Source organism: Schistocerca gregaria, chromosome 1 (genome assembly GCF_023897955.1).
Source record: "Schistocerca gregaria isolate iqSchGreg1 chromosome 1, iqSchGreg1.2, whole genome shotgun sequence".
Lineage (NCBI taxonomy): Eukaryota > Metazoa > Arthropoda > Insecta > Orthoptera > Acrididae > Schistocerca > Schistocerca gregaria.
The window spans coordinates 1061979814-1061993866 of NC_064920.1; the positions used below are offsets into that span (position 1 = coordinate 1061979814).

The 14053-nt window shown below is 35.7% G+C and overlaps 1 protein-coding gene across 8 annotated transcripts in view; it reads left to right on the forward strand.

Moving 5' to 3' along the window:
* LOC126281256 (rap guanine nucleotide exchange factor 2) overlaps positions 1–12587 on the forward strand; it is a 382130-nt gene extending 369543 nt beyond the window's left edge. For 6 of the 8 annotated variants that reach the window (XM_049980060.1, XM_049980068.1, XM_049980116.1 and 3 more), the window contains 2 exons: positions 1466–1657; positions 9299–12587. In XM_049980060.1, the coding sequence (XP_049836017.1) occupies positions 1466–1657; positions 9299–9330 (224 nt within the window). In that variant the 3' untranslated portion in view covers positions 9331–12587. The remainder of the gene's footprint in view (positions 1–1465; positions 1658–9298) is intronic. The other 2 variants (XM_049980078.1, XM_049980096.1) reach the window with 1 other exon arrangement.
* Positions 12588–14053: the final 1466 nt, after the last annotated feature.

The following is a 14053-nucleotide window of genomic DNA, read 5'->3' on the forward strand; positions in this document are numbered from 1 at the left end:
ATAATTTTCTTACCAAATCGTTCATTGGGAGTTTCTACGAGGTCGAATAGGATGTGAATTCATCAACAACATCATTTGCTGTTGCACAGGTGAAACAGTTTCGCACTTCATAGTTATTTTATTTTTTGTTTTGGAATTTGAGGATAGTCGTACATTTTTTTTTTTTTTCAATCCGTTAGTGTTTCTGGCATGTTTAACAGTTAAAGTAAAATTAATATTTCTTAGAAATTTCTGGTAGTGTTAGATTTTTTCCCTTAACAAGTGGCAATTATTTTCCCTTGGGAAGTACCATATCATATTTTAGAGTATAAATACAGATGTATGACTTTTTTCAGAATGTTTACTAACATTGAAAATTATCACTAAGTGGCAGTGCTGTAAGACAGAGAACTAACATTGATCTGCCTATTTTTGTGACAGCCGTTGTAGTACTGGTATATTACACCATACATTAATTACTTGGTATTAATTTCTTTCATGTTTCAAAAGATTTTCAGAGTGGCTCCCATGTGGTGCATTGCAAACATTTACATGGCACATCGTGGATTGTCTCACTTTTCAAATGTTCTGTTGGGTAGCCAAATATTGTCACAGCCTACATGAGCATGTTGTTCAACGGTCTGTACTTCAGCAAGTGTTCAGTACACAAAACTTTTGTTGGGTGCACTGATGTAACACTCAAGGAGATTTAAGTCTAGTGGACAAGGCTGCTACGCACAAGGACTGTTGATGAACAGTGAGATGGAAGTGGCCTTGTGCTCCAGCTCACATTGGCCATCTTACCTGCCATTTTGCTAAAAGACACATTCTTTAGTAAAATAGCCAGTGTGTTCAGTAGGAACTTCACATGTATGTTTATTATGGCATTGTGGGAAGACAGATGGTCCATGTTGGTACTCGCCAATAATCCTAATCCTGAACTGTTGCTGATGCAGTGATTTAACCATTCCTCAGGCCACAGATGACAGTTGTGTAGGCTTATGATTAATTAGTACCATGTAATATGTAGTGTATTATACTAGTACTAATTGCTTCATTGCAGACCTACCATCCATTTCCAGACATGTGTTGATATAAATGTTTTTGAATTTGTCTCCTTACTTAATATTCACCCTGCAGTCATGAGAGATATCTATGTGATGATACACATTATTTTTCTGCTTGATTGCCTAATTTGAGTTTGTCATTACAATTAAATGTGTGTGTCTTAATAGCTACATAGGTTGCACCGATGGAAATTAAGTATCAACTTGTGGAAATATATTGACTAAACCATTTGCTTGACATGAAGAGTTGTATGTATACTTACTTTTTCATACAAAGCTTTATACACTGCATGATTGTTTGCTTGATACATATTTGGCTGCACTACTCTGCTGCAATGTTATGCTTTGCCTTTCGTGACTGCATCGTCATCGCAATCGCACGTCACAGCCACCGCACGGTCCCGTGTCTTATATTGCAGCAGGGGCTATGCCTCCCCCACCCCCTCGAAGTGCGCCCCCCCGACAGCCGCCCGCGTACAGCGTCGCTGCGCAGATGGCACGCCTGCAGAGACTAGGACGGGCGCACTCTCACGAGGGCGTCACCGCTGTACCCACTGTCCCGACACCGCACTCGGTGGGTTACTGCAGCACCAATGATCTGGACGATGATGGTATGTGTGAGCTCCATGCAGGACTCCAGTAATGGAAATATGGGACAGAAAGGAGGCTAAAGTTCAAAATGAAACTGTGTGTGTGTGTGTGTGTGTGTGTGTGTGTGTGTGTGTGTGTGTGTGTGTGTGTGTGTGTGTGTGCGCAGAGTTGTTGCTTATCTATTTAGTAGTTCCCTAATTATCTTGATTCAGATTTTTATCGTAGTTACAACCCAAAAATGAAATTTACTCATTGTAGTTCTGAGACTGAATGCACTCAATACTTCATTTGTCTTTGCACTTTTCAGAATCTAAATGGCATTAGTATTCAGTTTGCATTATTCAAAGACTTACTTAAAAAAATCATGAAGGAAAGAAAATATATATCATGATATATCTTTCTGTAACAATTAATGTAAATGACAAAAAAGAACAATAGCTTCTGCTTACAGCATCCTTTTCAAAGTAATGCAATGGAAATGTAAATTGTGTTAATATTTTACGTCCAATTTTTTTCACATCAAGGAAATATTTATTTTCTGCATAGAATTCAAGATTTCTCCCCTAACAATTCTCACCCCATTTAACAAAAGAATATGCTCATTCTTAACAAAGTGTCTCTTTCCAAGCCAGATTTGATACATCTATAATGTTCACATAATTCCAAAGAATACTTACTTCATTTTTCCAGAGTGTTGTTTTAATTGTTAAAAGTAGCACTATGTGGTTATTACAATGGATAAATATGTGGTTAAGTTCCTGAACAGTGAAAGATATTCCAATATTTGGTACATTATTCTAGAAAAAGTCTTCAGTTTCTGTTAGACATTCAGTTCAGATATGAAAAACTAAGTAGCCTAGAAGTACATAATTTCAGGTAGCTTTCAAAAGATAGACAAAGAATGTTCACAACAAATATGTTGATTTAATAACTTTATGATGCACACTACAGTAGAGTAGTGGCTTCAGAATGCCTATAAGCTAAAACTAAACTACAGATTGGATGAACTAGAAACTGTGAAAGAAGAATTATAAAGAAATGATTGGGCCACTAACAGAGGATACTCTTGGAAATTAAGTAGTGCTGAAATAAATCAGAATGTAGAAAGTATAACAAACAGTAAATAAGGAGAGACAGATAGTCTGGTAATTTATACATTGTTGGTGACAATGTAACTAAACAGATCCTCAATTACTTTTGAAGAGTGGGGAGGGGGGGGGGGGTGGACTCAAGAGTTCACGGAAGATTTACAGAGAAATGAAATAATAAAAGAAGAAGAAACAATGGTTAGAGTAATTTTTTTTAAAAAAAGTGTTACAAACATGATGATTCCAAAGCAGTAAAGATAAAGGAATTTTGGCAGGAAAGTCAAACAGCAAAAAATAAAGAACTAAATTTAATACATGATCCTCTGAAAGCCTACACAAGACAAGGAGCACATGAGGGGGGGATATTTTATGAAGTTGATTTTTGGAAAGTTACCAAATTTTGATAATTGCAATTGAAGGAGGAGGACAGGCCACATGTGTTTCAATCAGCTGATGATTAATATACCAAATCCTAGAGCCATTTAAAAAGAAGTGCAAGGAATGAGAATGACAATATTAAAGAAACAGTTTATCCAATTTTTTCCTCCATGTAACTTCTGTAGTGGTAACTTTTCATTCAAATATAAATTCCTAACAGTAGAACATGAGTTTGAAGAGTGCAACCCTTTTGCATACACCTTTATTGTAACTGTTAGTTGTGTTTAACCCTGCAGTTTAAGCCTTATTTTCTTCTTGCAGTTCACTAATACTGTTTAAAAGAAATTTTGTGCCAGCTCCCACATTCAGCACATCAGATATTTTATCCTAGATTTTATTTTATTGTTGTTTCAACATTTCAATTAAATACTTATAGTTGGGATTTTATTGTCATTGATATTTGTGTGTGTGTGTGTGTGTGTGTGTGTGTGTGTGTGTGTGTGTGTGTGTGTGTGTGTGTGTGCCAAGCATGTGTATTGATAAATATGTGGAGCACTCTGTAAATATAAACTGTATATTTGTATGTACTTGCATGTTGGCGTGCATGTAATGTGTGTATTGCTGATGTTCCACAGGAATGCTGCATTGTGTGCAATTTTTTGGCATGAGCATGTTCACACATCGCACCACCTGTGCCTGATTCCTTCCCCCTGACTTACCATTCCCTCTTCCGTATAAGTACTCCACCATAAAAATACTGTGTTTAAGGAGTTTTTGTAACTGTAAAAAAAAGTAATTACTTTTCCCCCTCCAGCAATCAACTAGGTAGTGTAAATTTAATTACAGTGAAGTTATTTTCTTCTGTGGTATTAAACTGAGAGATGTGGAAAGTATTTTACAGATTATTGTGGCCTAAATTTGAGTAATCACAAGAACATTGTTTAGGCGTGTTTGCATCATATAACATTGTTTTTAATTTTAATGAATTACTACAAAAGTAAATACGTTAGAACTTAGTGAATGACTGTGTCACAAGGGTAGAGAAATGTTGAATGAGAATGCAGTCTGCTGTCCCATCGATTAGAGCACCATTTTTACCAGTGATAACATTTTTATTATTGGGACTGTCTGCAGACTGAAGGGACAGAATAAATTATGTAAATTGAAGGTGGGGAGGAGGGAAGAAGGAAAGGAAAAGGGACTATTGATGTCAGCTGCACTGGGACTTTATGGGGAATCAGTGGCAATGAATGAAAATTTATGCTGGACCAGTATTTGAACCCAGGATCTCATGCTTACTAGACACCTGCATTAACCACTGCACCATCCAGGCACAGTGTCTATCACAGTTGTGGGGACTATCATGGCACATCTCTCAGCCGACCCACATTCCCACCTAGTGCCACGTATCTGCAGGTCATCAGGCGTAATTGTGCAGATGGTGGATTCATTGCCCATCAGGGTGAGTCTGTTATGTCAATATGCGGTGCGGTGTCTGTTCTGTTTCATGTTGTTGTCAGTTTGTCTGTTGGTATACTGAATCAATAGAGAAAAGAGGACTGAACTGGTAAAGAACCTCTTTGCTGGATTTTAAATACTTCATAGATTTGGCAACTGTTTCCACAAACTGCATAGATCGAGAATAGCGACAGAATTTTTTTGTATTTCTTAATTATGCAAGAAATTCGGCTCCCTATAAAACAGATTTTGTTGTGGTAATAGCTGTAATCAACATTTGTACTGCATATTTACTTGAAATGTCCCCAAGTTTTCAGATCTCCAATAATTTAATTATCTCAAAAGTGGTATGCCAGACTACTATAGTCGTATCTTGAAGTTTCCTGGTATTATAAGTATTCCATGAGATTCTGGGATTGCAGACAGAAATGTCGACTTCCTGTTTCAATATTTCAACTGGCAATCAAGACAGCCATCATCAACTTAATTTTAAAACTAGCTGCTTGGGAGTGTAACAAACAGATGCTTGGGAGCAACAAATCGTCTTTCCTCTCCGCCACACTCTCACGTAACAACTGCAATTTATCATTTATCAGCAACTAATCAACAGTTTACATCGCCAGCATGTTCCATTCCATTTTTGTCACTCTGGGCATCGACAGTCTAAGGGTTCATAAGATAAATTTCATATCTTTTATTTCCCTATGAAATACTTGGAATTGTTGCCCTCTTCTTGTTGTGATGAAATCATCCCTCTTTCTTTTAAAGGATACATTTCCTTTCTTATGGTGGCTGCAATATTTTGTTTGAATTTTGATAGTGATTTGTTGTGCCCTTCCTTGTTGACTTTTCATGTTGGCACTTGGGTACCCAAGTTTTATATCTCTGGAAGGTTTTGCAAGGTGGACATTACCTTCAATCTGAAATTGTAAACATTTCTTACAAGTAACTATATGACACCTTTTCATTCCGGCATTGCACTATATAGTGCAATTCAAACAATAATTCTCATATATCAGACTTTTTAATTTGACAGCTATATGGTGATGAACGGAGTCCACTATTACCTTAATTTTTTCCTGACATGTCCACTTAGCAAATTGCGCTAGTAACATGACGCCTGTTGCAGAAGTAATGTCCTTACTGAATTTCTCAGAGCTCCTATACATGTACCATGTACCACAGGGAGATGCATCTTTACTACAGAAAATATACAACACTTTTTTTTTTTTGCCCTCTTTGGTATATATTATCAGTGGAACACCCATCTTTGCGATATGTTTGCCTTTTTGTGTTGTGTTTTTTGCCCATCTTTCCTATTTTTACTGAAACTTTAAGGTTATCCTTGCAACACCACTTGTAACTTTGTTTGTGAACTCTTCTTATGTATAATTCAGTAACTACATTAAATGTTGTGACATCTGCCTTTAACTTTTCTGTATTGTTGTTATTGCTTAATAAAGTGAGCTTATCCAAGTTTCTACTATACTTGTAACAAGGCATCAGTGTTCATTTCTCAGAGTACATCATTTGTGTGTGTGTGTGTGTGTGTGTGTGTGTGTGTTCTTACAAACATGAGTGAATACTCTTGTCATGCAGAGTGATCTATCATGTTGTTTAGTTATAGAGAGAAGCAGATAACTACACTAAAGCTGGATCTGTGTAAAAAAAAGTTCTCGAGAAGTAGTTACTGATGCAGCATCAAAACAAAATGTTACTGGATTTTCTGATTTTGAGAGAACTGAAGGGTGATCTGTTTAATTGTTAAAAATCATTCAGCAGCCAAGATCGCATAAAACATTCTTTCTTTAAAACAACTGGTTTTAACAGACTGTGCTCTCATCTTCAGGTATTATTAAATATTACTGTTTTGTATATAGAAGTTATAAAGAAAATAATATATCTTCACAGTAATGAAGGAACTGCTGGCCAAGTAGATTGTTTAAATATAAGGACAAAGGGAATGTCCCACTGTAAAAGGAAAGCTAAAGCTATGGAGAATATTGAATCAGAAAAAGTATGAGTGTGTGTGTGTGTGTGTGTGTGTGTGTGTGTGTGAGAGAGAGAGAGAGAGAGAGAGAGAGAGAGAGAGAGAGAGAGAGAGAGTGAGTGAGTGTGAGAGAGAAGTCTTTGTGGAATATGAGTTGAATGTGTGACAACAAATCTGATAGCAAGTGAGTTTTAAAATGCGAGAAACTTAGTGTAAGACTTAAGAAGGTTGTTCTGACTGCCAGGGGGAGGGTGAGATTGTGGAAAAACAGTAAGCGAACTTCTGTGCAATGTAATGTAAGTTGTGTATGTTAATATTCTGGAATATTAGCAGAAAATACACTATAGTTACAACTTAATCTGCTTCTTCAAAGTGTTCTGCACTCTTCTTACCATATTAGCTGATATTTATCCTAGGAACTCGTGTTGGATATAGGAAAGAAGAGAGCTTGTTTTCCCTGTTTATCTATGTGCACTTATTTTATTGTGAAGAGCTATTTGCTTTTATAAATTTGGTGATTATTATTTCTCCCCCAGTCTTTTACCAGCCATGTTCGAGTGGGAAAGCAATAAAATTTATAAAAATGTGGGTACACTTTTTTCACTGTCTGTGGCACACTACAAAGTGTAGATATTAGGTTTAGGCCTTAAGAGACATGTTACTGTAGCCAGTTTGTCTCCATCCTCTGATGATAGCAGAAAGATTGATTTTGCTATGTGTATGAAAGTTACATAAACTAACATCACATATTATTTCCAGTAGAACAGTTTTTATATAAACATGAAGCAGCATTGTAGTTAATATATTTCACTGTCCTGAATGGTTTGTGAGTTACTAGTTGACATAAAAATAATGCCAAAATGAACAAAAGACAAGACATTGTAAAGTAAAGAACGGGTGCTTGTGTCTTAATATATAAGGGGCATTCAAATGAAACCTGGTCGCTAGTGTAAGGTAATGGTAATGATTTTATTAACTCAAAAATGTAGTTATACACAGTACACATAATCAAAAATAGTCACCAAAACTGTTGGGCCATTTATCCTATTGTGACACTAACTGGTCAATTCCATACTCGAAGAAGCTAGTAGGCTGCCATCGGATCCAGGCTTGTATCCAGTCACACACTTCATCGTCCGTTGTGAATCGATGTCTGCGGATAGCATGTTTTAGAGGTCTAAACATATGAAAGTCACACAGTGAAAGATCGGGATTACACAGTGGATATTCCATCGTTTGACACCAAAACTACTTCAACGTCATCTTCACCGCATTGGCCGTGTGTGGGCGGACATTATCATGCAGGAGGATTATGCGATTGGAAAACATGCCTCGATGTTTCAACTTGATGACTTGTCAAAGGTTCTGTAAAGTGGCTTGATTATGCTGGGTATTGATGGTGGTTCCATGTTCCAGAAGCTTGGACAAGCAGTGGGCACTTGTGGTCAAAAAAGGACAACATAACCTTACCAGAACTGGTGTGCATGGCCTTTGATTTCTTTGGAGGCGGTGAAATCATATGTCTCCACTGCTTGCTCTGACACTTGCCTTCCAGTTCAAAATGGTGACACCATGTTTTGTTACCTGTGACAATATGCAACAGAAAGCCGTATTCCTCCTTATGGTAATGTTGCAGACGACTCAAAGACAGCACCATTCTAGTATTGTGCTGTTGGGCGGTGAGTTGGTAGGGAGCTGGCTGCGCACAGATTTTCAAGCGTTGATGCATCATGGTGTGGGGGTGCCCACACTAATACCCAGTAACTGAGGGATCTCGTTCATGGTGATTCTGTGGCTGTCCAACACTAAATCATTCACTTCCGCAACCATTTCCAGTTTGATGACACGATGAGCCTGTCCAGGATGAGCATCCTCTTCCAGTGACTTGTGCTAGTCAAGGAATCGTGTGCGCCATTCCACGACACTTGAATGACTCGGACTGTACTCACCGTACACAGCCTTCATCTGTCAATACATTTCAGGCCTCCAACTCCCTCTGCTGCCAAAAATCGAATCACTCCTCATTGTTCCTGCTTACTCGCTTGTTTGTTCAGTAGTGAATGATAACTTGTGTGACCACCACCTCTTCGGCGTGAAGCTACACTGGCACTATGCAACATCAAGTGGTGTGCACGTGTCAGTCTCTCTACCAACAGATGGCATCACCATACCTGCAGTTACGTGGTGCCACCTTACATGTAAGGCAAAGGTAGATGAACTGACCAGGTTGCATATGAATGAACCTCATATATGACTAACATTAATAGATATTTCTGCGCACCAGATTGGAAAAATCAAGTTAGGAACTTTGACCTCAAGAAGTGAACATTGTGTCAGAACTTTAGAAACCAGTATTAATTGCTCTGTAAATCATAGTTCATGCACCTATTGGGTGGAAGTTGATATAAGAAAACATACACGAGAAAGGGTAGAGTTGCCATAACTGAGCAAGTGAAATAGAAATAAAGATTTTTTTATTAGTTTTAGGCTAATATTCTGATTTATCTCCATTTACTAAAAATATTGCTTTTTACTTACTGTAACAATTGTGCTTTTAATTATATTTTTAAAGTCTTAGGTTTGCTGTTAACAAAGAATGACTTCCCTACTGTCAGAGTTGAACTAATTGGAGGAGATATGCCAATTTGAGCTCTGGTAGTGATGTTTGATATTGTATGTTTTTTTCTTTTGTGCATGATGTTATTGTGATAAAAATTAATTTATTCCCAATTATGTTTGTTTTTCAGATGATGATGGTGCACAAGTATCTGCAGTGTGAATTATTTTCCATATAGTTTACGTTCTCCTATCTTCATCTCACTGAGTGACATTGTTGAGAGTATCACAGATGAGTGCCAGATAGTAAAGAAAAGGGCATTGTGATGAGTTTTGTAAAGAATAGCTACTGCACATCGGGAAAAAATGATAGTACATATTGTCTTTGCGTTCCCCTGCAGTTGTACTTATTGTCCTGTTTTTTAGTTGCGTACACAAGTGTGTTTACACAGTTAAGCTTTCAGCAAATAGCAGTCTGTGAACAACCCATACATTGCCTTCTGACTGTGTGGACAGCTTTTATTCTGTGGCCAGTATGGCAAGGAGCTTGCATGTTATAATTTCTTCTGTGTACTTTGTTCTATTTTGCCCCTGTGTTTGGAATGATATCTGAGAGATCAGTAAATCCAAATGCCATAAAAATTTGGCATTTCTTTCACAGGGTTATCACTGCTTGTGATAATTTCGCATGCTAAAATTTACAGTTATTCATACTCAGCATTCATTATTGTTTTAAATGATGAATTATTATCAAAATGTGTGTTTGTGATATCTGTACTATGATATAAATACTTGTAAAAATAATTTTTACGCACTTTGAATATTATAATTATTTGCTGTACCAATTGCAGCATTGCATCAGATGTAAAGGATGATATGACTTTGAAAAATGTTTACAATTCTGATCTGTAAAATAACTGAATATATTTTTGTCTTACATGTTGCAGTAGATAAATGTGACTGATAAAACTATGTTAGAATGAGCAACAGTTAAGTGTAGTATGAATATCAACAAACAAATATTGTGCATTAATGTCATCTCAAATTTTTCATTAGCTTTTTAATACAGTGTAAATAGCCAAGTGATAACAAATCTGAATACAAATGAGATTATTTGTCTTATTTACAACTTTTCATAAACTGAAAGTTATTTGTTCATTGTACAAAATGACTCTTTATATGTTGAAACATATGAGTATTGTAGTAAATAGTTGTAAAAAGTGACTTGTTCCAAAGAATCTACTCCAGGAATATTTTAAATTCTTTTTTCCTTTTTTTTACGTTCGAATTTAGGACTTAAATGTATTTACAGGTAACAATTTTTTATTAATGTGTACAAGAACTCAAAATATTAAGTGACCATTTCTTGAGATCTGTCAATATGCGCTAGCAGCTAAATTACTTTGAAATTGAGCTGTCAGGCGTTTGTACAATTGCTCTCAAATGCTGTGTATGCCATTATCAAAAGATCTTTACTGTGTAGTATTTGCATTCTGTGTTGTGTAGTTATGTTCATATCATATTTAGATCACCAGATCATCAATGTGCAATGTATTTAACATATTTACTATATTATCACTTTATGGCAGATGGGAAATCATCTCAAGACTTACATGTGTACATATAGATTAAAAGAAATATGTGTGTTATTTGAAATTTTTGTATGTCTGCCTACTGTGTGAAAAGAGAGGGACGTTTTGCCTAGTCGTGTCGTGCTGTAATATTTTGATAACATATTTGGTGGTATATTTTTCATTATATATGTATTATGAAACTTTGTCTATTTAGGTATGTGTAGAATTTGGATGTCATAATATGGTATATCTGTAGGTCAGTCCAAATTTATATATATTGACTGTTTTAATTGAGACAAACATTTGACATTTTAAGAGCAAACCGAAACTAACTTTCAAAATACTAGCACTCCAAAAGAAAATGAGAACATTAAAATGAAATGATGTGAGGGCTAGTTTTATCTTTTTGCCCTGGAGTGCCAGCAAAGTAAAAACTTTGTGTGATTGTTATATGCCAGTGCACATTTTTATTTATTTTGATTTTTATACATCTGTGGCTGTGGTTGACACACACAACAGAAATGGTCGTAATCAGAGGAACACGTGAAAATTGAGTGCCAGTGCTGAAGTAGTTGTGCAGCTTTATCCAGGCCAATATCAAATGTATTCCAGGTGAATTACAGATTCAAAGCACACATTTACACTTTATGCCGGTATTGCTTCTAGATTTCCTTTTCGTTACTTATAGTTTCTGTGTAGAGTAGCATTATTGATTGTTTGTGCAGATCCCAATCACAGATGGAGAAATGGTCATACTCATTGCATTTTAATATTTATAACAAAGTTTGAACTGTTGCTGGCTTTACTCCAGTGAGTTTGGTGCTGTTTATACATGTGTGATTTTTTTTTTTTTTTTTCTTATTCTTCTTCTTTCAGATTTGTATATAACGTACTCTACATGCAATTAAGATATTTTATAATATTCATTGGGAAGTGAAAGCAAAGTTTATAAGCAGGAACGTCTAATTTGCATAACACAACTAGTTCTAAGTTTTGGGTTAGAACATCACGTATCAGAATTTCTACTATTACACCTGACACAAAATATTAAGTAAATGCTGGTGTTATAGTCAAAATGTTTTTCTGAAAGGCAGAATTTCATGTTCTCAAATCAGTTTGTGTTTTCAGTCTTTCATTCACATATATTTTAGGCACCAAACACCATCAGATTACTACATATATCCGTGGTATGTAAATTGTGTCATCTGTATAACAACACTAAAATAATTCACTATACTGTGCTTCAAATGAAAGATACTTATGGATAAGATTTTTTCTGAAAGAAGATAAACAGAAAATTTTTGACATGTTCAGTTCCATTTTCATAAAATAGTTAATGACGTCAGTCTTAATAACTGTCTATTTTTCCCAGATGTATTACTAGCTGCGGCTATGACACGTTCACCTTGTGCATGTACTTTGGGTATTTCAGTGATTGTCTGTAGGCATTATTCTATAGAATGTTAAATCCTCCGAAAATGACGCACACATGCTATTAAGTGTGAAATGCCACTTTCATGTTCTCTCTGTTTCATCCATTAGTGTTCCATATAAATATATATCAATGTCAATGTGATGAAATCCTTAAGGAATATTACTACAAAAATGTAAGCCATATCAGAACACCTGATGGTGCAGATAGGGAAGATATGTTGTCACCACTGTAAGTTTCAGCAGCTTTTTGAGTTGTATGATCCAATGAAGCACTGATTATGGTATTCTACGAGAAATGACAGTGTTAAGTACCTGCATTTATCATTTTATCTGTTTGTCAGTTATTATTTAATTATGTTGAAAATGTTATAACTTTTATACAAAGTTCTACCTTATCACAATGATTTTCAGATATTTTGAGGCACCCTTCTGTCTTTTTTGTTTCCACGTGAATATTGCATTTCCATTATTTGCATTTGTGATCATAGCCAATTATATATGAAAATGTTTTTATTTTCATAGCTTATAACAGATTCATATGATAAAAATGTTGTGTGTATTTGTCCAATTATATGTGTTTAGCTCCTTTAGCTAATCATCTCAGTCGGGCCCTTTCTGGTGGTCCAGTATTTACTGTACAAAATAAATCCTAGTAATTATGTGTCAGAAATGGTTTTAATATCCAAAATGTGTCTCCATACACATCCTAACCCTTATCAGTATTTGGTAGTGTAAGGTTTCATGGTTTTTTCATCCTTTTATTTTGTTTGTGGAATTTGAAATGATATGTTCATGAACTGTGACTACACAATTTTGTGTGTGTGTGTGTGTGTGTGTGTGTGTGTGTGTGTGTGTGTGTGTGTGTGTATGTGTGTGTGTGTGTTTACAAAAGGTTATCATACAGTTTTAGACGGTTATGTGGAAGGGAAAAGGAAGTGAGGAAGGAAGAGACTCCAGATACTGGATGCCATGGTGGACAGTAGAAAAAAAGCAGCCTTAAGAAGGAAGCAATGGATCGCAGAAAATGGAGAGGTAAAGGACCTGCTAACAGCAGATAACTGATGATGATGATGATGATGGTGATCATACACCATAAGCACCTTATACCATGTTGCACAGAATCATTGGACATTCTCATGACTTTAAGCCACAAGACGTAGTTCCCATGACATAACACAGTATGTGTCAATGGTTGGGTGCACATTCAAGTGTATTTGTTATTCATAACAAGTGTCATAAATAACAATGTTTTTGTAGATCTGGCTGACAATAGTTTAGCTGTTATTAAAGTTAGTAAACGTGGTACTCACTTTACAATCTGCTTTTTTCCTCCGAGTACATTATATATTTTGAATCTTCTTTTTTTTCTTGAAGGCATCTTTTAATTTGTCGTATGTGATAAATGTTTATATTGAAGTTACCTATTAAATTAACATTATTTTTCTATTTTAAAAATAATGTTAATGCTGTTTTCCAAAATTATTGAACTTTTATACAGATTTATTTTATTAGGTTGCGTAAAATTGTCCATATCAAGAAAAGAAGTTATTAGACAGATCCCATGAAACTGTGTGTTCTTACAATGAGAAAATATCAAGAGAATTATCAGAAGAAGAAAATTAATCACAGTTTAGTGAAACAAAGACATGAGAGAAAATTTTTGAAGAAGAAAACCACAACCTTGACGCCAACCAATCATTATAGGAAATAAAAAGTGCTGTTCAAGAATAATGAAAACATACAGGTGTGGAATTTGAAACAATGGCTGTCAATTACAAAACTCGTTCTCTGGTGTGTGCGTGCGTGTGCCTGTGTGCTTGGGGGAGGGGGGATACACAAAAGGAATCAGACATGTTTTACTATGACTGACAAAATTGTGGACAATACACTCAAGTGAATCAAAATAAAACAATCAAAGTTTAATTCGCATGACACACA